General features: G+C 37.6%; 1 protein-coding gene across 1 annotated transcript in view; it reads right to left on the bottom strand.

Moving 5' to 3' along the window:
* LOC126188699 (dynein axonemal heavy chain 7-like) overlaps nucleotides 1-24491 on the bottom strand; it is a 337765-nt gene that overhangs the window by 302142 nt on the left and 11132 nt on the right. The window contains exons 3-4 of the mRNA XM_049930307.1: nucleotides 9851-10029; nucleotides 4132-4295 (exon numbers count right to left, since the gene is read on the bottom strand). Of these exons, the coding sequence (XP_049786264.1) occupies nucleotides 4132-4295; nucleotides 9851-10029 (343 nt within the window). The remainder of the gene's footprint in view (nucleotides 1-4131; nucleotides 4296-9850; nucleotides 10030-24491) is intronic.

The raw sequence follows: 24491 nt of genomic DNA, 5'->3' as shown, positions 1-24491 counted from the left end.
GTTTAACACATGCATCTTGTATGAAATTTGATGTACTTTTATGTGGTGTACTTGGTTTTGTTATGTATTATACATGTGTATGAATAAGAGAAGACAAAACAACAGTATTAAGTATTTTTATTGATGTGAAGTTAGAGCCAAGTAAGGAGGATTTTCTTCATTTTTTTGACATACAATGGTGTCCTTGAAGTTGGCTGCCTGCATCTACAATTGAAATGTAAGAGAGGAAGTCCAAATAGCCTAAATTTGTGCAAGCAGAACATTTCTAATAATGCAATTGTATTATCCTTTAAATTTTTTTAATTATTATAACACAATCGTCCGGTAAGTCTCCCCTGACTGGAGGTTCTGGGTGTCTTTTCTGAACTATACTCCTTTCCCTAAACCTCTCCAGTCCTTTTCCTTCATTTGTCTTCTTTCCCCTTCAACTCTTTCCATTTACATTATAAAATCAGAACATCTGTAAGTCCCTAACACAACTTCATCCTAACATTATCATAATTATCATAAATGTCACAGAGTACCGTACATCACAAAACTTCATCTTTATATCTCCAATATACACTTCGTAAGCCTCATCACAAAACCATAAACCTCACAAACTACTTGTCCATAGCCTCTACATAACTCCACAGTATCATAAAGATCATTATATTAAGCCTAATGGAAATGTGCTCTGCATATAATTAATATACCTCACCCACAACAACACAGCACATACTATGAATGAAGAAACAACATTCATAGCAACTGATCTTAATATAACCTTCATTTTTAATCATCTGTTGATTCCTTTTGTGTGAGAACTATCCTCCACAGCTGAAACTTTCTCCCACAACGAGACAACAGTTATGTTCATTTCACGTCATCATTTTTTGGTTACTAAACTATATATGTTTTCATGCTATTTCATAACAGATTCTGACTATAATTGCACTAGAACAGTTACAACTTTTTCAGTCTGACTTCCCATAATGCAGATTCAAGTTTCTTTCCCAAATTTCACATAAACTGCACATAAGCCCAAAAACAATGAAATTTCATATCTTTATATCTTCAACTACTTCAACACAGCAAACACACAACATACTCTAACTTTTTTTTTAATAACACCCTAAAATGATGAATTTTGACATTTTTATAACACATATAGTGACCACTTGTGATGAAAAACTCAGTCACAGCCAATTTATTGGGCTGTAACAGGCTGACAGTGTCCCCACGGGTACTCCTTTTTCACCCTTTAGGACCAATTTATTTGTGGAGGACTTTGTACAAAAGATGCTGGAATCTGCTAGCTTGAAACCCACAGCAGTTAGGAGATATTATGCAACTTCTATAATGTGATGCATGGTGGTGATAAATACAAGAATTTTTAAACCATCTAAGTTCTACCACAGAAAAATTCAGTGCACAACAGAAACTGAAAAGAAGGGTTGACTTCCATTTTTGGAAGTTTTAGTTAGTTGCAAAGATTGTTGCACCTTGGGACATGCAGTTCATCAGAAGCTGACTCATAATGGCTTATATCTACTTGCAATTACCTGCTTTTATTGTTCCAAAATGTCTGCCTGCTTAGCTGGGTGGTAACGTGCTTGCCTCCCATGCACTGGGCCTGGGTTCGATTCCTGGCCGAGTTGGAGATTTTCCCCACTCGTAGACTGGGTGTTGTGTTGTCCTCATCATCACTTCATCCTCATCATTGGCTGCAAGTTTCCCAATGTGGCGCTGACTTAAATAAGACTTGCACATGGCAGCCGAACCCAAATGAGACTTCCCGGCCAACAATTTCATACGATCATTTCATTTCGTTTCATTTCATTCTTCCAAAATGACAAATGTTCTCAGCACTTTGGTTCACAGAACACAAGGTGCTGCTGAAGCAAGCAGCAGTCAGGATGTAATGGAACTTTCAAAGGGAGTTTTTAAGTAAATGGTCATCTTCCACAACAGGTGTGTAAGGCACTATGAATAAACATAAGATGGGCATAAGGAATGAAGAAGAATAGATAAATTTAAATCTGTAGATAGATTTAAATCCATGTCTTCCTGCCATATGCAGGAAGCCTGGCATCAACAATAAGTTGGGCCCTCACCAAGCACAAAGTTAAAGTGATTTATCACCCTTCACTGAAGATAGCAGCACTTTTGGGTTCTGTGAAAATTGAGCTGATACTCCAAAAGGTTAGGGGTTACAAGAGGCCTGTGAGTTTGGCATTTTCACATCTGGCAGATGAACCACAGTCTATAAAAGATGCAGGCAACAATAGGTAGACCCTGCTCTTTGAAGCCAATAAATCAGTTGTGGCACAGCACTAAAGCAACAACCATCATTCTATGTGGAATGAAAATGTTGAAATTCTAGTACTGTCTCCACCATTATGTTACTTGGTCATGAAAGAAGCAGCTGAAATTCCTTTGGTGAAGAATGTAATTAATGGAGGCAGCATTTCTGGCTTGGACAGACAATGAAAGCTGGTACTTACTCTAATAAACTTGCAAAGATAACGCTGTAGTCCAGCTTATATTGATACACAGACACCTCGTCTCGTGTAGTTTCATTGATTTCCGACAGGTGGCAGCGCTGTACGGAGCTGTTAAAATGGCGTCTGTAATGGATGTGCGTTGCAAACAACGGGCAGTGATCGAGTTTCTTTTGGCGGAAAACCAGGGCATCTCAGATATTCATAGGTGCTTGCAGAATGTCTACGGTGATCTGGCAGTGGACAAAAGCACGGTGAGTCGTTGGGCAAAGCGTGTGTCATCATCGCCGCAAGGTCAAGCAAGACTGTCTGATCTCCCGTGTGCGGGCCGGCCGTGCACAGCTGTGACTCCTGCAATGGCGGAGCGTGCGAACACACTCGTTCGAGATGATCGACGGATCACCATCAAACAACTCAGTGCTCAACTTGACATCTCTGTTGGTAGTGCTGTCACAATTGTTCACCAGTTGGAATATTCAAAGGTTTGTTCCCACTGCGTCCCTCGTTGTCTAACCGAACACCATAAAGAGCAAAGGAGAACCATCTGTGCGGAATTGCTTGCTCGTCATGTGGCTGAGGGTGACAATTTCTTGTCAAAGATTGTTACAGGCGATGAAACATGGGTTCTTCACTTTGAACCTGAAACAAAACGGCAATCAATGGAGTGGCGCCACACCCACTCCCCTACCAAGAAAAAGTTTAAAGCCATACCCTCAGCCGGTAAAGTCACGGTTACAGTCTTCTGGGACGCTGAAGGGGTTATTCTGCTCGATGTCCTTCCCCATGGTCAAACGATCAACTCTGAAGTGTATTGTGCTACTCTTCAGAAATTGAAGAAACGACTTCAGCGTGTTCGTAGGCACAAAAATCTGAACGAACTTCTCCTTCTTGATGACAACGCAAGATCTCACACAAGTCTTCGCACCCGAGAGGAGCTCACAAAACTTCAGTGGACTGTTCTTCCTCATGCACCCTACAGCCCCGATCTCGCACCGTCGGATTTCCATATGTTTGGCCCAATGAAGGACGCAATCCGTGGGAGGCACTACGCGGATGGTGAAGAAGTTATTGATGCAGTATGACGTTGGCTCCGACATCGACCAGTGGAATGGTACCGTGCAGGCATACAGGCCCTCATTTCAAGGTGGCGTAAGGCCGTAGCATTGAATGGAGATTACATTGAAAAATAGTGTTGTGTAGCTAAAAGATTGGGGAATAACCTGGTGTATTTCAATGCTGAATGAAACAACCCCTGTTTCAGAAAAAAAAATGTGTTGCATTACTTATTGAACTGCCCTCGTATATAAATTACTTAATTTACAGTTAACTGATTATGATACATGTTACAAAGGTACACAGAACAATATGGAAACTACTGCATGTAAGCACATTTTTATTGAATTTATAATCATTTGCACATAATATTGTGGTTATGAGCGTATATCATTCTCATTATTCTTTCGACATGTCCCAACTTTTATAAATATTTATTTTGATTTGTTACCCTCCTCCCCTGCTACCACACCCCATTCCAGCCCCTCCTCCCTCCCCCCCCCCTACACCCCCATCCCCACACACAGTCCCTTGACAGGTTCTCTGATACCCTTTAAATTTTTTTTACAAACATTTATATGCTCACAATACTTACCATAGTCTTTCGAGATGGTTGGTTGAAAATAAATATTTCCAACTATGACAGCACCAAGACGTACTAAGGTCTGACGAGATGTGCCTCCAACTCCAATAAGAAGACAGTTACTGCATGGAGTAACCATAATCCGGCACAGGTGGATGAGATGTTCTAATGCAGACCTGAAATGAAACTAATACTATAAAACAAATTGGAAATTTATGGTCAGTATGCAATGTTTCATATAAAATAAAAGACAGTTTTCTTCGATCATGGCATTGTAACATTTAACAATCCAAGACATAACTTTTGATTTCTTTAACATGTGCATGTGATGGAAAGCTTATTCTCATCAGTGTAGTACAGTATTAGTCACTCAATACAGTCTTTTAGTGATAACGAGTTTGTTAATATCCTGAAGGCACAAGAAATTATCACTGGAACCTAGCAGAACAAAACTTTATTTGTGTGAACCAGAGGAATGAGGTGGCATGCAAGAATTAGTGAACACAGATCAGATAAGTACACAATTGTACATAGATAAATGTATCTCTGAGAAGAATGTTACTTTACTCAGCATAACTACCACAAATAGTAAATGACTAGAAAATAACAACAGAACTATATTTCTCAACACAGAATATGTTCTCCATGATGGTTGTGAAATATTCAGTGCTGATTGCAGCACCCTTCGTGGCTGGCACAGAAAGCCCACTGACAGCCGGGATGTAAACAAAACCACACTCATGCACAACACATGCAACACTTCACTGCACTGATGGAAAGTGAGCTTTTTTCACTACAGTAGCCCCCTTGGCAGAAGTGGAACACTGTCCAGGTAATGCAAAATGGAGGTGCACATGCTGCCTCATCTCGATGTGCGAGATGATGGTGGTACTGGATCAGCAGGAGGCAGTTCTGTGATCATCAGAGGCGATTCTACAACAGCTGGGGGCAGTTATGCGACAGAAGTAGGAGGTGCCAGTGATTGAGCATGAAGTTGTGGTCATGGATAGTTGTAAGCAGGATCCTCATGTGGAATGCAAGCTGGTTGGTTTCACACTATCAACTGACACTGTAGACAGTTTTCCATTTAGCAGTATTTCAAAGAAGTGTGCTCCTCGTTTCAGCACCTTGTGCAGCCTTGTGTATGGCAGTTGTAGGGAAGGTCTGATGCTTTCTGTTCAGAGCATGATGAGACTGCAGGACACTAAATCATGATGAAAATAGGTAGCAGGAATGCCACATATCAAAACTTGGGGAGGGCAAAGTCAAGCGATGTGTTCCCTGAGCTTATCTCTAAAGTCATTGTGATCCTAACTAGCTGTCTGTGGCACTGGTGCTTTGGTAAATTCTTTAGGAAGGTACAGTGTTTTGCTGTACACTGTTGCTGTGGGTGAAGCTTCTAAGTCAGATTTGTACACCATCTGGAGACCCAGCAAAATCATCAGTAATGCAGTAGTCCAGTCTGATCAATGGAACATGATCACTACCTTGATTGTGCAATGCTAGGGCTCAACTAAACCATTGCTAAGTGGATGGTAAGTAGTAGTCCAGTGGTGCACTGTGCTGCAGGACTTGGTTAATTGAAAGAATAGTTCAGACTCAAATTGGCAGCCTCCATCTGTCGTCACATGTAATGGGCAGCTAAAGTGAGCAATCCAGGCTGAAGTAAACACGGAAGCTATGGTTTCTTTAGTTATATTGTCTATCAGAGTTGCCTCAGGCCAGCATGTCAGGCAATAAATCATTGTTAGAATGTATCTCTGTCCATTGGAAGGAGGCACTGGACCTACGATGTCCAATTTCCAATTGGCACATGAATGTGATGATGTATCTTGATTTGTTGACATTTTATGCAAGTACATGCCCATTCTCAGCAGTCTTTTTTCACTCCAGGCCACACAGATTGGTGCAAAATGAAGTGGACTATTGTCCTTACACCAGGATGACTTAAACTGTGTAATTTGTCAAAAGCAGATTATGAAACTGTGAAGGTAAGAACTGTCTTGTTTTCCTGATTGAGAGATCTTAATAAAGTTTGACATTGGAACCTGATTTGCCTACTTACTTTGGCTCAATTGTTGCCTCTGGATTGTTGAGACAGTTAAAAATTTTTGATCTGTTTTTTGTGCCTTGGCGAGTTCCATGAAAGAGTTGTTCATAATGGCAGAAGCATGGGATAGGCAATTGTGACGAAGCAAGCTAGGATATTTTTCACTTCCTCTGTTGTTTTTCCATCTGCCCTCTTAAAATTCATTTGTTCAATTTTGACTAATTAACATTAACTTATCTGAGTATAATCTGCATTTCCATAAAAGAGAAAGGTTGGCCCCCAGTTTTAAAGAATGTGACACCAGATCTAAATTTGTGCTTAGTTTTATGTATGTAATTTATTTTCTAATTTGTTTTGACTATTCCTAATTAGTATCTTTTGTTATAGGGTGAAATCAATAATTGTTTCATAACTTAAATTCAATTGTTGACTTATAAACAAATAAAAAATTCCGTAATAATTGTAAACATTTGGAAGACGAAATGCTAGTATTCTTTAAGTATCTATTTGCCTCTATTCGAAAACGTGTTAGTAAAGCCAGCCCTTCATTAACTCCAAAGTAATTTCCAGTTTTGTCAAAAGTATTTTTTGCAGAACTATATATGTTAATTTCATTATTCAAACAAATAATTCGACCTAAACCTTGTATTAGAATGGTTCAAATGGCTCTGAGCACTATGGGATTTAACTTCTGAGATCATCAGTTCCCTAGAACTTAGAACTACCTAAACCTAGATAGCCTAAGGACATCACACACATCCATGCCTGAGACAGGATTTGAACCTCTGACCATAGCGGTCGTGCGGTTCCAGACTGTAGCACCTAGAACTGCTCAGCCACCCTGGCCGGCTTGTATTAGAAGAAACTGTTAAAAGGAACTAAGTATTCAGTTAATTTAATGTGTTAAATTTTAATTGTAATTTATATAAATTTAAATTTGAACAATGTGTAGTTTCAGCACCTATTATTGTGATGATATATAAGAACCTGAGTTTCGGTCATGAGACAGTCAGTCCATGGCCAAGTTTCAGACGAGGAACGTATGTTGGTTAGAATGACAGCAATGCATCAACTTAACAGTGAAGTAAGAGTTACACCAATAGGCTGTGTGTTAAAGCAATGAGAGTGTCTGTTCAATTTATTTGAAAGACTGTGAACCAGGTGCTTAGGCTTTTACTGCCCATAGATGTTCAACAGTAAACTATTTTAGCAGTATGTGGATGTTCACCTGCAAACTATTAATGAGGCTTATAGAAAATTTAAACGATAGTACACTGGGCATATATTAAAAGTGTACATGGGATGGGGGAGGGAGGGGGGGGGGGAGATTGTGAAAAGTAAACTGAAAGTAAACTGCTGTGAAATACAACTGTGCTGCTGTCGGCTAAATCATTTACAGTAGACAGTAGTTGCACTTACACCCCCTAATTTTTCAGCCATTACATCGACACTGAGGGCAATCAACAAAGAAAAAAAGCGGGCAAGTGTCATCATACAATCCACTACCACAATGTTGACATATCTGATGTCAGTACTGAACTGTGCAATAAACAGTAGTAGTTGGTTGTGCTGGTGCGGTGAACGGTTGTTGTTATTCTGTCTGAATGCATACGTCAATAGCTTATGATCAGTGACAACAGTCAATTCTCTTGCTTCCAGCTGAGGTCAAAAGTATTTTACTGCCTTGTATATTGCAAGGAGTTCATGATCATATGCACTCCACAAATGTTGAGAGCTTGTGTGAGTGAAGTGCCAAAGGCTGCCAAGCACCTTTGTGTAATTGCTGCAGCATGGCTCCAATCGCTGTCTGGCTCACATCCACTACTAATGCAAGTGGACCACATCCATTTCATAGTGAGTGAGGAGTGCTGCATCTGCTATACTGTGTTTTGCTGCTTCAGAGGCTGAACTCATGTCATTGGATCACAGAATCAGTGAAGTTCCCTTGGTTCCACAGTGAGTGGTTCTTGTATTCAGCAGAGTGTAGCAGATGTCGATGGTAGAAATTGATCATACCAAGAAACAGATGTAGCTCATGAGCTGTGCAACAGTGTGTGATTTGCAGCATGGTTCTGGTAGGGGAAGCGAGTCTTTAGATGAGATTCTGTGTCCTAAAAAATCAATCAGTGACTGTCCAAACACGCATTTGCCTGCATTTAACACTACCCCATATTTGTTGAACCAATCTAAAACTTGTAACAGATGTTGTTCGTGTTGTTCTGCAGTTGACGAAAAAATTAAAACATCAACTAGATACGCGAAACAGCATGACACAGTTCTTGCAATACTGAGTTGATAAAAAATTGCCAGGATTGTGTGGCATTTCTCAAGCTGGATATCATGTACTTGCTTTCAAATAAGCCAAAAGTGGTGACAACTGCTGTTTTCAGAATGTCTCCTCTGCAGCTGCTACCAGTGTATATGCCTTAGCACAGTCCAATACAGTACAAATCGTCGCATATTGTAGCACATAATTGTAGTTACACAGTAGAGGCAAAGGATATCAATCTGATACTGTTTGGACATTGAAAGCTCAGTAATTACCACACAGGTGCTGCTTTTCTTAGGCATGAGGTGTAGCAAAGATGAACAAGGACTACTATGTGGTTGTAGGATCCCTTCTCTCAGCATAACGACAAATTCTGCTTCTGCAATACCTAACCATTAGGGCACTAGATGCTGAGGGAGGCAACAGACTGGTGGGCCATCTGTGGTCTTGATATAATGTAAGGCATTAAGACATACTTCTTTGAGTGCTCCTGGGGGCCACGTCACAGCCAGAAACTGTTTGAGTAGATGGGCGTAATCCCCAGAATCTGCTTGTATGACTGGAGCATAGTGCTCAGCTGTCCATTGCGACTGTATAATTATTGCAGATGTGTTGCAGGCACTGGCAGGGAAATGGTACTGTTGAATCCACCTATCAGTTCATCTTTTACACTATAACGTGACCGAGACAGCTCTCAAAAACCAATGACATAGTCAGCAAATTACCTGAGCAGTTATTTACATTTATATGTTTAACATACCTTTTAAATGAAAAATAATTTTAAAAACAGAACATATTAATGAAAAGTGAGATTCAAAACCACATTATGCTTTATACAATAGTTATAGGGAACAAGGAAACGAAAAAGTAGAAAGTATTGTCGTAGTACTCAAACAATTGACATTCTAACATAAAAAGCAATTGCAAAATTGATTTTTATAAGTAAATGAGACAAATATACTACAGTAAATGAATGAGTAAATCAAAATAAAAATGGAGTAATTACAAACTGTATTGTGGTAATGGTGTAGGTGTAGTCCCCCCCCCCCCCATTTTTTTTTTTTTTTTTTTTTTTTTTTTTTTTTTTTTTTTTTTTTTTTTTTTTTTTTTTTGCTTTTTTTTTTGCAAAATGTGCAGTCAGCTTAGAGGATGACAAATAAAGCTGGAAAGAAACAAAGGAGGGAAGGAGAGTCTGAACCATAGAGAAGACAAATTTATAAGTGTGGCTGAGAATTAAGTAACATTTTAATATACAATATGCAATAGTCAGGGAGGAGACCAGCCAAGTGAAAGATAGAATAGACAGAACACTGAGGTTAATTAACAGTTATAAATTAATTAAAAAATCCTTAAATCATGTATGTTACTACCATCTGAAATCAACATGTTAGAAATAGAAATAGAGTAAGAACCTGAATAAGACTATATCCATTTTTATTTCATGCTCTTCATTATATTTCTCAATCACTCTTTCAGCAGTTGTTTGGATATCATCAAAGTTTAAAATTTCCTCATACCACTGAGAAACTTCATCATCTTGCATATTAAAATACTTTCCAAATGACAGTCCTTTTACTAGATCTTCAGTTACCTGAAAATTCATTTGAGTAAAATATATGGGAGATATATATTTTAACAAAGGAAGATATGAAATTTAAATAGTTCTTCAATGAGAAAAATGTGTGTAATGGAACAGATTATTATTACAATATTTTGAATTCTGTATACACTAAAAACTGCAGAAAAGTTACAGTTATAGATAGTATCATGCTGTAAGGTAATGTCAAACAATGGAAATTACAGTTTGGAATACCAAAAATATTAGGAACATGGTAGATTGCTACTCACCATAAAGGTTGCAAACTGAGCTGCAGGCAAGTACAATGAAAAGATTGTTACACTTTTAGCTTCCAGCAAAAGCCTTCTTTAGGAAGAAGGCACACACACATTTATACAAGCAAGTATGCCTCAGTCACACATGACCACCATCTTTAATGGCCTGTTTTCTGAGCTGGTGGAAATGATGTTCATGTGCACGTGAGGTTCCTTGCTTTTATGAATGTGTGTGTGTGTGTGTGTGTGTGTGTGTGTGTGTGTGTGTGTGTGTGTGTGTGTGTGTGTGTGTGTGTGTTGTCTGTCTAAAGAAGGCTCTGGCTGAAAGATAAATGTGTGACAGTCTTTTCACTGTGCCTGTCTGCAACTCTACATCTACCATGCTGTAACATTTATGTATCTGTAAAATTTGATTTTGTTGCCAGTTTTACTTCAACAAGTTAGAAAACAATAGAGCATATTTTTGGTTTTACTGTATTTTGTTTCTATACTAACAAATGGCTGTGCAGTTTTCCCCAATATCTCTTTATGGGAGATGTTTCAACAAGATATCAAGTGAATGCAGAAATGAGTACTGATAAAATGTCTGTATGATGTTCAAATAATGTTGGATGCTCTGCAAGAAATGGAGAATAAAGGCCAGAAGAGACAGGCGGAGAGAGAGAGAGAGAGAGAGAGAGAGAGAGAGAGAGAGAGAGAGAGAGAGAGAGAGAGAGAAGACGAGAGGTATCATAATACAAAAAATGCAATTGTCACAAATATAGTGAGATGATATTCTACCAGGAGATAGTACCCTCCAAAGATCATACAGGGCCTTTGCACTATGGTGCCGATTCTACAAAGGCTCTTGGCAAATGTATAAGGAAGGGATCCCACCTTACCCCATAGCAAGCAACTTTTGGGCTACAACTTACCACCAACTTGCCAAATTTTGAAAGACCAGCAGAAGTGTTTTCTTCACATAAGTTTACTCTGGATCATGGAATGATCTGTTAGTACTAATAGCTGACAAAGCATCAAGTCTGACTACCATGTTCTCTTGTTTCTTTGGATGTTGTTGGTGCACCAAAATGACTGGAAGATAGTTTGTTTGTGTTAGGAAGCACGGCAATGTTCCCAATTTTGACAATGTTGATTTTTCATACTTTTGATTTTCTACTGATCTATAGTTATTTAATAGTATTTAGTTTGATGAAGTTCCTGAATTGACTATGTTAATCTCTCGGACATCTTTTCTGCACTCTGGAATAGTGACAGAAGTAAGGTGCTTTAACATAACTTCGAACTCTTGGCTAAGAAGTTCTTCTTTTCCTAAGTAATCACTTCAGACCATCCCTGCGGGCTCAACATGAGTAAACTAGTAGAAAATGAATACATTTAAAATGTTCATTTGTTTTCTTCAATCACTATCAATATTGTGGTCTGTGGCTCTTGCTCCAGGGCCAGTGCACTTCTCTGACATGGGGCAACAACAGATGGAGTGAGAACAAACGTCCTCACAGGAAATTCCTCTTGCATAGTGAGCATCCCACCACCTTGGATGCACTTGTCCCTGAAGATGACTAGCTACAAGCTGAATACAACAGCTGAATGTAACAGTTGGGCACTCATAAATATTAAATCATTAACTTGTTAACAGTTCACAAGTGTGAACAAGACAGACATAGAGCTACATACATAACAAAACATATTCCCCTACTTAGACGATGATCTCACCACAAGTCACAGAGATTTAAATTTTTACATATTCAGTAATGCACATATAGGATGTTTTTAACAAGTGCAATTAATACTTCCCTATCTTCAACAATATAATGAAAGTTAACATTTTCTTCTTATGACTTTAGTAATAGGTTTTTGCCTGCTTTCATTTTATAACCCTCTCAAATTTATTATTAATATTTTAATAAGAACACTGATCTGTCCATAAGAAAAATGTGTCACACAGGCACACTGTAGGTTCTTCATCTAAATTGAATTCATAGTTTACTCTTATGTCCAAATACTGTGTGATTATAATTAAAATGCAGCTATTCACAGGGTCCAATGTGGGGTGTAATTATCATATGACGTTCAAACTTGGTAGATATTCTAATGCATTAATGTAGAACTGATTTATGCCAGAAAAAATTAGGTTCCAATTTTGGCCACCAGATGCAAATCTGGTACTGTGAATGTAGAAAATAAGTATAGAAATGTTTCCATATGAAATGCATTAGTAAAGGGACATAAACAGAAAGGGTCAAACAATTAAGAAAGTCATAATATTGATTTTATTATTAACCGCTGCTTACACAATTTGTTCAATATGATCACCCAAGACATCGACAAGATGCTGCATCTGCAAAACAATGGGATCAACAGTTGCTTGCATCGGTTCCAGTGGAATCTGAGCAACATGCTCCTGTATACTGGCTTTCAGATCAAGTACAGACCAAAAAAGCCCCCAGTAAATGTGTTCTTTTAGATATACTCAGAGAAAAAGTCATATGGATTCATATCACGTGATCTCGCAAGCCATGCATATGGAAAACCTCTGGAGATAACATGTTCATGGAAGGCTGCATTAAGATGATCTTTCACAGAGTGAGCAACATGAGGTATTGTCCCATCCGGCATGAAAACAGTGGTTTCCACGCAGTTGCACTTTTACAAAACAGGAATCACACATGCTGTAAAAGGAGGCCTCGATAACATGTAGATGTCACAGTACACTTGACAGGCCTTCTTGGTGTATTCTCTTCAGAAAAGAATGGATGGAGAATAAAGGTGCTTGTGAACCCTGTAATGGTACTTTGACTTCCACATAGTTATAATTTACGATCGCTCACGCAGAAGAGCGCTGCGCCAGCGACCGATTTTATAAATAATTTTGTTCTTTCTTTTTTTTGCGTAGTTTTTTTGTTTTTAAGAACTAAGGGATGTCTATCTCTCTCTTGTCTGGATACGAAAGACGTATTTTTTTTCCGCGATGTGTTGAATGTGCTTTTGGTGAAAATTAAAATTACATTACAAAGCGATATTCTTTCATTAGATAATGAGGAGAAGATAAATAAAAAGGTAACACTACAATTGGCGTCCTGGTGACAGGACTTGCAATCTTCGGATTTGATACAAGTGCAGTTTGGATTTGATACAAGTGCAGTTATTATAAATTTTGGGCATCAGAAAATGAATTTGGACTAAGTCTCATTCATTTCAATTGTAATGTTACGTGCATGAAATTTACAACAATATTGTTTTCCCTGTTATTAATTTGTGTTAATTTTCATTTTCATGTTGAGGAAATTAATTTGGTAAAAAAAAAAGGAGAAAAGGATAACGTTCCATAAAATAATTTGCACGGACGCGAAAGAAAATTTTTGGATTGAAAACTGTATATTTGACGCTACATTTGCAACATAAGACTGAAAAAAAAATGGTGAGTACAGCAATTTACATTTTTTCCAGTTTCAAGCAGCCATCTGTACTTCCTTTATTCCGATCCATTTATTTCGAAATTATTTTTTCAAATTGTAGTTAAAATTGATTTACTACTATTATTGCAAATGATAAGTGAAGAGCATATTCACAGTCATTTATTTGTGAGAGGGAAATTTCAGTGCCAATTTAATAATTCAATTTCTAATTAGAAATCATATAGAAATATCCATTTCCATAAGAGAAATTTCAGATTTCAACATATCATATTAAAAAAAAAATTTTACCATTGGAAAATTTTATTTGCAATTAATTATGAAAATCGCAAGATGGACACTACACGCGTAGAAATTGTTTCCGCGGACGAGCTTAGTGAAAGTGACACATTGCAAAACATGTCCGACAGTCAAATGAATATTGAACTTAATAGGGAGGATGTTCAATACACAATTTTACCGGATCGATTAAGACAACAACCCCTATATTTAAACAGATATACAGGCGAATGGAGAGTGAGTACTACGCGACAAAACGTGACATTGACAACGTCAACTTCAGAACCAGACATCAATCAGACACGGAAAGATGACGAAAGTAAGACACAGGACTCTGACATGCTCAACCAGATTCTGAAGTTACTTGGTGACCAAAACAGAAAATTTGACACTTTAGACAAAAGATTTGACACTAAATTCGATGAACTGACAGGGGACATAAAACAAAATTTTGAAAAACAATCGAGAAAAATTGCCGACTTGACAGAAACCACCAGTAGTCTTGGAAGGAAATTTACTGACTTATCAGACAAGGTTACGAGACAAGAAAAGGTATTTGTGGAATTCAGTGACGAGACAAAAACTGACTGACAACGATGTAATGAGAAATTGTTAACAGTAGTTTTTGAACAACAGAAAACCAGTACCCAAGTTGACGAATTACGACAGTCACACAATTCCGTAAAAACAAACCAAGAACACTTAGACCTGACGATTACAGACCTTTCAGACAGATTAAATGATGTAACATTGGAGCAGAAACCCTTACAGGAAAAGTTAGAAAAGCTTGAAGACAGAGCAGATGTAGCATCTTTAAAGAATGACAACTCTAGCAGAAAAACTTGTACATGAATGCAAATTATGTGATGATTATTTAGATGAGAAGTTTGAGACAATGACACAGATCATTTTAGATAAGACAAAGGAACAAGTAAAGGGAGAAACAGATAATATTCAGAAAGAGGTACGTAAACTTAAAGAGAATGTAATACCAAGTTCGTCAGTGATACCAAAACCCATAACAGACAACCAAAACATAAATGAGAATCATAATAATGCTAGACCCAGCACACAGCTGAAAATAGAATTACCAATGAGTGATACAAATCCCAATGAACCATTTTCAATGCTACCACAAGATCAAAATTACTATCAGACATCACCACATACTATGCACAGTTTGACACAAAATACAGGACCCATAATACCATCGGGAGTAGCTGATGAAACATTAGTACGACATGGATACTTTCAGACATTTTCATGTGATGAGAAAGACAAAGTGCATCCGATTGTTTTCATCCGCTCTTTTGATGGTATTTTCCCGAGACATTGGTTAGAACCCGACAAAATTCGATATGTTACAAATTTGTTATGTGGAAGAGCAGCTAAGTGGGGAGCAGCAATTAAAACAAGATGTTTAACATTTGAACAGTTTGAACAAGCATTTCTTGAGGAATTCTGGTCGATCACAGAACAGCAAAGTTTAAAACGAGAAGTATACAATCCAGAAATTTACAACCCGAAGAAAGAGACTTTACGACAATACTTTGAACGCTATCTAGACAAAACATTATATTGGACAAAACCAGCAGATTTACCAGATGTAATTAGAACACTTAAAAGCCACTTACCATTTCCTTACCGTGACAAATTAATAGGAGTGTCCGAGGACAACAAATAATTTTTTCAGTTATGTTGATGAGATAGATGTTGTTTACAGAGATGACATCAGGAATTTCAATCAATTGTATCCGATCCATCCAAGCGATTCGCGTACGCACAACAGAAATGACAGAGGCTATTGGAATCCGCCTCCGACACCACAACAAAACACTCAAAGAAACAATTCACACTACACTGGGACAAATCCATTCAATATTAGGAGAAACAACTCGCAGCATTGGCAAGGAAACAGTAATTATTACTATAATGGTTATCCGAACAGTAATTACAATCAGAACAATAACAGTTATATTCAAAATAACAACAGAAGAAGGAACCGAAATTATAGAGTTCAAAGAAGAGAGGATAACAGGTACCATCCAGGATATTTTCAGAGAAACAACATCCAAACATGTATTGCAGGAATAACAGTAATGACAATACCAGTTACAGTCATGGGCGAAATAATGTATGGGGAAATCACAATGGACAACCGCCACGACACGTGCAATACAGCAACCCTCAATTTGTACCTAACGGAACTCCCAATGCGACGCGGGGTAATGTCAACAAACAAACAGCTGATACTTGGGTGACGCGCGACAGAAATGTAAATATTATTGAGTTGGGCAATGAACCCAACCCGCAGCAACAACCGAATTTGCCGGAAAACGAACGACGACCGACTAGAGGTGTACAAATTCCCCTTGCAGCCTGCTTGCCCCTAGCTCCTCTGCAACCATTCATGCAGGTCAGCCTGCCTCGACGTACACGCAAGAGTGCGCGTGTACTGAGGCATAGCGGGTAATGCAGCCGACTTGGGCTCCCGCAAGCCCGGGCTACCTGGCTTCCCGCAGGCCTGCCAAGCTTCACGGGACCCGCTCAGCTTGCTGCGCCTGACAACAGGTTGCGCTGTCAAGCTACCGTGACTAGAGTAGCCAGGTAGTTAGCCCGCAGTTCATTTATCGCAACGGTGGAGGCAGCACAATGAATAGGTCAAATTTTAGTGAGATTAAAAAAAATTGACAACTGGCGAATACATGCTGGTAACGAAACAGAGCACAAGTGCCGCATGGGAAACGTTTTAGTGTGTTTATGAGGCCGCTTCAAATAAATTGGTAGGTGTGTCTCAATGCAAACTATGTAAAAAGCTTTTAAGTACTTATTCGGGAACCTCGAGTATGTTACGACATGTGCAAATTTGACAAGCAGTTCCCTCACTCCGTAAATATCTTGAAAGATTACAGAGATTTAGTGGCCGAAAAGTGCATCGAAATCTGTGCTAAGGACCTGAGACCATTTAGCAGTATAGAGGGAGAAGGATTTCATGGTAACCCGCAAACGATGTCCAAATCTTTTTTAAGGTACTCTATTCCATGCACTGTCCGAAATATTATGTAGACAGTGATGTTCCTCTTGATGGTCAAGTGTGCAAAATTTCTTCAAGATCGGAATAAAACTGTAGGTTGGTGTAGAAGTGCGTAAGTAAAGTACCCTCCGCCATGCACCATTCAGAATTTTAAGCAGACAGCGCCCTTCATCCTGCTTTGAATACCAAGTGTGCCAAATTTCATCAAGATCGGAATAAAAACATACAATTTGTCGAATTCCGTTAGGTAAAGTAGCCTCTGCCATGCACCCTACGAAATTTTATGTAGACTGTGACCCTCCTCTTGGTTTCAAGGTATAGTGTGCAAAATTTCTTCAAGATTGTATGCAATACAAACACACGGACACAATGAAAACGCATTTTCAGTTTTTCCCAAATTTTCCAATTTTTCGGTCGATTTTCCAAAAAATTTATTTCATAAAAACCTTGTCCTGAGAATTACGAACACAGCAAAAAAAAAAAAAAAAAATAGCCGAATTGGTCCAGCCGTTCTCGAGTTTTACGCTTATCAACGCATTTGGCAATTCATTTTTATTTATATAGATAATAAGCCCGAAATATACGCATAAAGGAAGAATGTACAAATAAAACCCAATATTTTTTGACCTTAAATTAATATATATATAATGTTGGGGTTTGTCTTTTGGTGCCCAGGTAAAATAAAAACTTTTAATTAACGTTCATATTACTACAATGACGCGCGCAGACTAAACGGCTGCGTAGCGCAGCTCAGCAGTAATATGGGGCAGGCAAGCAAGTTTCCCACAGCCCGCCCGGGTTGGGTTCTGCTTGGCTTGGCTGCGAGTGAAGCAGCCTGCCCGTTCTGTTGACAAGGCGCGGCGGCCTGCCCGCCTCGCCACCGGGCAAGCATGGGCGGGTTAAAAGCGGAACATGTACACCACTGCGACCGAGCTAAGCGCTCGAGTTACGGTCAATAGGGAGCAGAGCGCAACGGAACCGACGATTTGTTTTCTCCGATATGATGACAGTAAGAAAATAGAAAAAGAATTATATCAGGATGTAGATTTTAATAGTACCAGTAAAACAAATAAGATTATTCAGGCTATAACACGAGTTATGATTGGTAGTTATGAAGTAGAAGTAATGTTAGATACAGGAGCAGCAGCAGCAAGTGTCATTGCAATGTCCTTATATAATGAACTCAAACAAATAATGAACATACAAACATTGCCAGTACAGAATTGTCACATTATAAGTGCCACCGGTAACAAATCAAAGAATGTGAAATTTCAAGTGCTAATTAACTTCACATTTTCAAATATACCACTCAATTACAGTTTTCTGGTAGTAGACAAATTAGTTATGCATTGCATATTAAGAATTGACTTTTTGAATGAATATCAAGCAATCATAGATTTAGGAAAAGGGAAATGTCATTTAACCGTAAACCAACAACAACTGACAATAGAGTTAACATAGGGTAAAAACTTTAACAGTAAACAAGGTAAATTTGAACAGTTACATTTTGTGAATCCACCAGCAATAAACATATGTGATTTAACTTTTAATGAAGCTGTATCTCAGGGAATTAAACCTAATGATTTATATGAGAAATGCACAGAATCTGAATATCTGACGAAGGAACAACAACTTGAATTACTTGAAGTTTTGCAGCAATTTGCTGAGGTATTTGTGGAGAAACCTGGAATTATTAGAGGCTATACTTATGAGATGGATGTTAAACCACACAAAACATACTGTAGAACATATTATAATATTCCTTGGTCAAAGAAACCCGCCGTTTTGAAAGAGATTGAAAAAATGCAAGCTTGGGGTATCATTGAAAGGTCACATTCACCATATTGCAGTCCGATCCTAGCAGTTAATAAAGAGGATGGTAGTGTAAGGTTAGTGCTGGATGCACGAGAAATTAACAAAGTTATAATCCCAATCAACACACGACCTATTAATTTGGAAGAACAACTTTTAAAATTTCATAATGTACAGTATTTAACCAATATCGACCTCCGCTCATCATTTTGGCAGGTGAACCTCCATAAAAACAGTCGTAAATACACTGCATTTCTATGTGAGGGACGTAGTTATCAATTTTGTGTTCTACCCTTTGGTCTACGAGTGAGTGCTGGAGTATTTATCGAAGCCTTAGATGCTGTTCTTGGACCACAATTGTTATCGCAAATCACAGTTTATGTTGACTACATTGTCATTGCCACCACTACTTGGGAAGAACATGTAAATCTTTTGAAGCAACTTCTGACTAAATTTTCTGACGCAGGTGTCACTATCAATTTATCAAAGACGAAATTAGGGAGGAGAGAAATCAAATTCCTTGGTCACATCATATCAACTGAAGGCATTTATCCAGACTCAAGAAAAATTGATGCAATAAAGAATTTTCCATCCCCACAGAATCGTAAACAACTCAAAGCCTTTCTTGGTCTATCTTCATTCTTCAGGAAATTTGTACCCTACCACCTTCTTAACAGTCCACATCTTCTATCTTTACTCAAAATAAATAATATTTGGAAATGGACAGAGTTCTGTCAGACAGATTTTGAAGCGATTAAGGATGCTTTAGTTAATGCACCGTTGTTATGTCATCCTGACATGTCAGACTTTTGCCTAGTAACAGATGCAAGTTCCTATGGGCTCGGAGCATTTTTATTCCAAATTCATGTAGAAGATGAACAGTCAACAAGCCTATAAGTTTTTCTAGCCGTACGCTCACTGAATGCGAAAAGTCATATTCAGTGACCGAGCGCGAAACACTTGCCATAGTATGGGCGTTTCGCAAGTTTCGCTACTTTCTATGGGGAAAACGTACTAAGCTTTATACTGATCATCAAGCTCTTTCTTTCCTGCTATCATGCAAGTTATTACATCCACGTCTTGCACGCTGGTGTGCATCACTACAAGAATATGATTTTGATATTATATATATAAAAGGAGAATCCAACATTATAGCCGATGCTCTATCTCGTTTGCCACAAGGCCTACAAGAATTTTCAGATGTGACAGAACAAACATCAGATGTTAAAATTTTACTCATGTATGACGATACATTTGCACCTTACTACAAAAACATGTGCAGGAAGTTAGCCATATTGCAGGACAATGATCCCAGGTGGATCCAGATAAAGAATAAATTACGTGCAGGAACAGACCCACATCTTGAAAAATATTACACGTTACACAAAGAAGTATTATTTCACCGACGAAACCCTGAATCACAGCATTGGTGTGTTTGCTTACCTGAAGCTCATGTTGATGATTTTATTTTATTTACACACAGAACTTGGGGACACTATGGTGTAACCAAATGTACAGATAAGATTATACAATATTGCTATTTTCCAAATTTAAGGCGAAGAGTATTGAGTAATATTAGGAAATGCATCATATGTCAGAAAGCCAAATATTCTAATCGCACAAGCATGAATGAATTGCACCCAATCATACCTAAGAGGCCATTACAGCTAATTTCTTTAGATATTGCAGGACCCTATCCACAAGCACGTGGAGGAATGAAATACATCCTTGCTGTGTTAGATGTTTTCACAAAGTATTTAAAATTATATGCTTTACGTTCAGTTTCTACCACTGCTATTACCAGACGTCTATTAACAGATTATTTTGTAAGAATAGGAAAACCTGAAGTTATGATCACAGATAATGCAGCATATTTTACCAGTTTAAAATGTAAGACATTTATTGAAGAACAGAATTTTAAACATATTTTGATTTCAAGATTTCATGCAGCAGGTAACCCAGTAGAAAGAACATTTCGAGAATTTGGACAGTTTATGAGAACACACACACCAGAGAAGCACACAAAATGGGTAGAATACCTAACACCATTTGAACAAATAGTGAACAATTTAACTCACATTTCTACTGGATACACACCAACTGAATTAATTATGGATAAAACAGAAAGAAATGAATAGACAGACCCTCTACCTAAATTTACAGCAACAACAAATCATGTTAGTTTAGAAGAAAAGGTAAGACAAGCTTACACAATATTATGTGACAAAGTTAAGGAAAGAAAGCAGAAATATGACAGAGGTGTCAGGAAAGCACAAACATTTCAAGTTGACGAGTTAGTTTTACTAAGAACACATCCTAAACCCACAAAACTGAAACATTTAAACAGGAAATGGCAGATCTTATACTCTGGACCATACCGAATTGCAAATATTCCACACCCTGGCTGTTATTCATTAGAATATCCATTAACACATAAACCTAGAAGTCTACATCCACACAGACATTTGAAAAAATACATACAGTAAAATGTTAGCTACTGAGGAGAAGATAATGAATATGATATACAGTTATGATGAGCCTACATTTAAGTTATACAGATACTTACAATCTAATGAATGCAGGTAAGTCTAGAAAGCAATGTGAACCATCCAATAGCTAATAAGATATTTGGTTATAAGAGGAGTTGCTATTGAGGCATATACACATTAGAGGAGGCAGAGAACTGAACAGAATTATTTTCTTTAGGAGGCATGTGATAATAGTAATGTTGATATGAGTGATGTGAGTGACTGAATGAGATGAGTGAAGATTTATGTGGAAAGAATTATTTACAGCAGCCACTGTTGGAAATATACCAGAAGATTTAAATCTATAACACTTTAACACTAATCTAATGGGAACTTGTAACGAAATTTTTGGAGTTATGTATGCTTGACACTTCAGATTGGAAGAATTATTTAAGAGAACATATTTAGCAGTCATCTAATGACATATTAAAGCTCATCTACTGAACTGAACTGATGCACCATTAAATAGAAAGGAGAATAAGGAGAAAACAAAACGTCAGTCCTCTGTTGCGGCTCTTACTCTCATCCCTTCCTTAGAAAAATTTATATATATGTTGATGAAATATTGGACATCATATAATTCGTGATTATCTGACAGTATGGAGAGACATACACAAATATTTATTTAGGAATAGAATTTTACAGGTACCACAAGGTAAATACAGAATGGATATACAGCGTGGAACGCAGCAGCAATTATCTAAGAAGATTTATTTATTTATTAAGTAAAACATTTATTTATATTGCTTGACACTCATGAAAGGAAGGAGATGAACTACACAAACTTTATAGGAAACATGATTGACTTGAACACTATATATATATATATATATATATATATATATATATATATATATATATATATATACTTACCACACTGATGTACATACTTGTAGGATCCTAAGATATTTAGAGGGGCACCACTCTTAGAAACGGTAATAGAGGGGTACCACTCTTAGAAACAGCAATAGTGGGGACACCACACTTAGAAACGGTATTAGGTGTAGGAACTGTTACGTTATATTAAGTTAACATGTATTTTATTTTGTGTAGTCCATTGTAGGGGATCACTTTACTAGTATTTATGAAGCAGTCAGCAACCATCCCATGAACCTATCCTCCTACAGAGGGCTGTCTTGAAGCTTGAAATATGTGTAAATTTTATTCCAGGAGGCAAGATGAATTTTAAGTTGAATATTCTAGCGAGTTGCCACAATTATCTTCAAATGTTGCAAGTGTAACGAAAAAAAAAAAAAAAAAAAAAAAAGAGAGAGAAGGAGCTAACAAATAAAATGTATATTTCAATCTGAATGTAATGTAATTCACATGTCAGCACAATGATATTGAATGTAACGTAAAAAAAATTGACTATATTTTTCATTTAATTCTGTATATGTACTATATGACAACAATGTATCTCCTGTAATGATTAATTGTACATATTTGTATATTTATGTAGTTACTATATCAAGAAATATATTTTAAGGAGATGTTAATGAGCTGCAAAGGACTTGTGCATGTAGCACATGATTCATATAAATGGAACTGAAAATGCAAAGAAGAAACCAACTTAATGGAACACTGGCCAAGCAATATTTACGTAGTGTCAATATGCTTTGAAGTGTATGGTGTTGTGGAAGCCGGCAGGTCTTCAGGTTGATGTAAAAGACAAGCTCATCACCTGTCGTAGGCAGTGAGGTGTTTCCTGTGCCCTCATTGACCATTTATACCCCGGTAGACGCCACCAAAATTCGACTGCTGGAGATCACAATTTCGTGTTGACACATTGAACAAACTTTGGATTTTCTTCAAGTCACACGCAAGAGATCCAGGCAGTACACACAGAGTCAGAATCCGATACTACGTTTAGACATTGGAGCAATATAATAGAAACATTTATTGTTCGAATTAATTCCATTGTAAACACGAATCATGTGAACTGAATTCAAACGCTGCGCTAAACAACGATAATACGCTGTAATTCAAAGACATTAATGTTACGACTCCTAAAGAAGATTAACACCAAAAAGACTGTATACAAAGACTGACATGCAAAGAGCATTGTGCACAGAAATATTTTTTGTAATATGTAAATTTCTTATTTTCTCATATATATATATATATATATATATATATATATATATATATATATATATATATATAAATTTTCTATACTGCCACGCTCACTTGCGGAGCGTGTCAGTAGAGGAGGCATTGTAATGGTACTTTGACTTCCACAAAGTTATAATTTACGATCGCGCACGCAGAAGAGCGCTGCGCCAGCGACAGATTTTATAAATAATTTTGTTCTTTCTTTTTTTTGCGTAGTTTTTTTGTTTTTAAGAACTAAGGGATGTCTCTCTCTCTTGTCTGGATACGAAAGACGTATTTTTTTCCGCGATGTGTTGAATGTGCTTTTGGTGAAAATTAAAATTACATTACAAAGCGATATTGTTTCATTAGCTAATGAGGAGAAGATAAATAAAAAGGTAACACTACAACCCACACCACACAGTCACATACGGCATGTGCAGTGGGTCTTTGTTCACAACACACATTTTCACAGTACCCCAAATTCAGTATTCCTGTGTATTATCTGCACTCTCTAGTGTAAAATATGCCACATCGCTGCACAGAAAACTAGACCACAAAACTTTTTGTGCTGCTGACCATGTGATGGAAAATTCTCGTGAGACTGCATGAGGACTAACACTGACCAGGGCATCTGCTGCTTGGACAGTTACAGCAACAGCAATCTCATCAATAACTTTTATTGGGATATGATGTCTTAATCTTCCAAGTGCCACACCAAGTTCATTCATGTTTTCAAATTTTATTATCATCTTCTTTAAACCATTTAATGATATTAGGCTTCTCCTTAGACCTTCCAGTAAGTAATACCCTCTCCATGCAGCACTGTAATTTCTGCTCTTCACATTCACTAACAGTGACTGGTCTCTCCTCTCTTCAGTCATACTCATATTCATGTTATGGCTTGTCAAATGACAGCATAGACGTCATACAAACACGATACAGCACAAGACTTGCACCTGGAGGCCACAATTGGGACTAATTTTTTTTCCAGTGTAAATCAATTCTCCATTATCTAACAAGTTTCTTTGCCATATGATAACTACAGTTCACATTACCT

The sequence above is a fragment of the Schistocerca cancellata genome, chromosome 5 (assembly GCF_023864275.1).
Source record: "Schistocerca cancellata isolate TAMUIC-IGC-003103 chromosome 5, iqSchCanc2.1, whole genome shotgun sequence".
Taxonomy (NCBI): Eukaryota; Metazoa; Arthropoda; class Insecta; order Orthoptera; family Acrididae; genus Schistocerca; species Schistocerca cancellata.
This window is presented reverse-complemented; position numbering and strand designations above follow the sequence as displayed.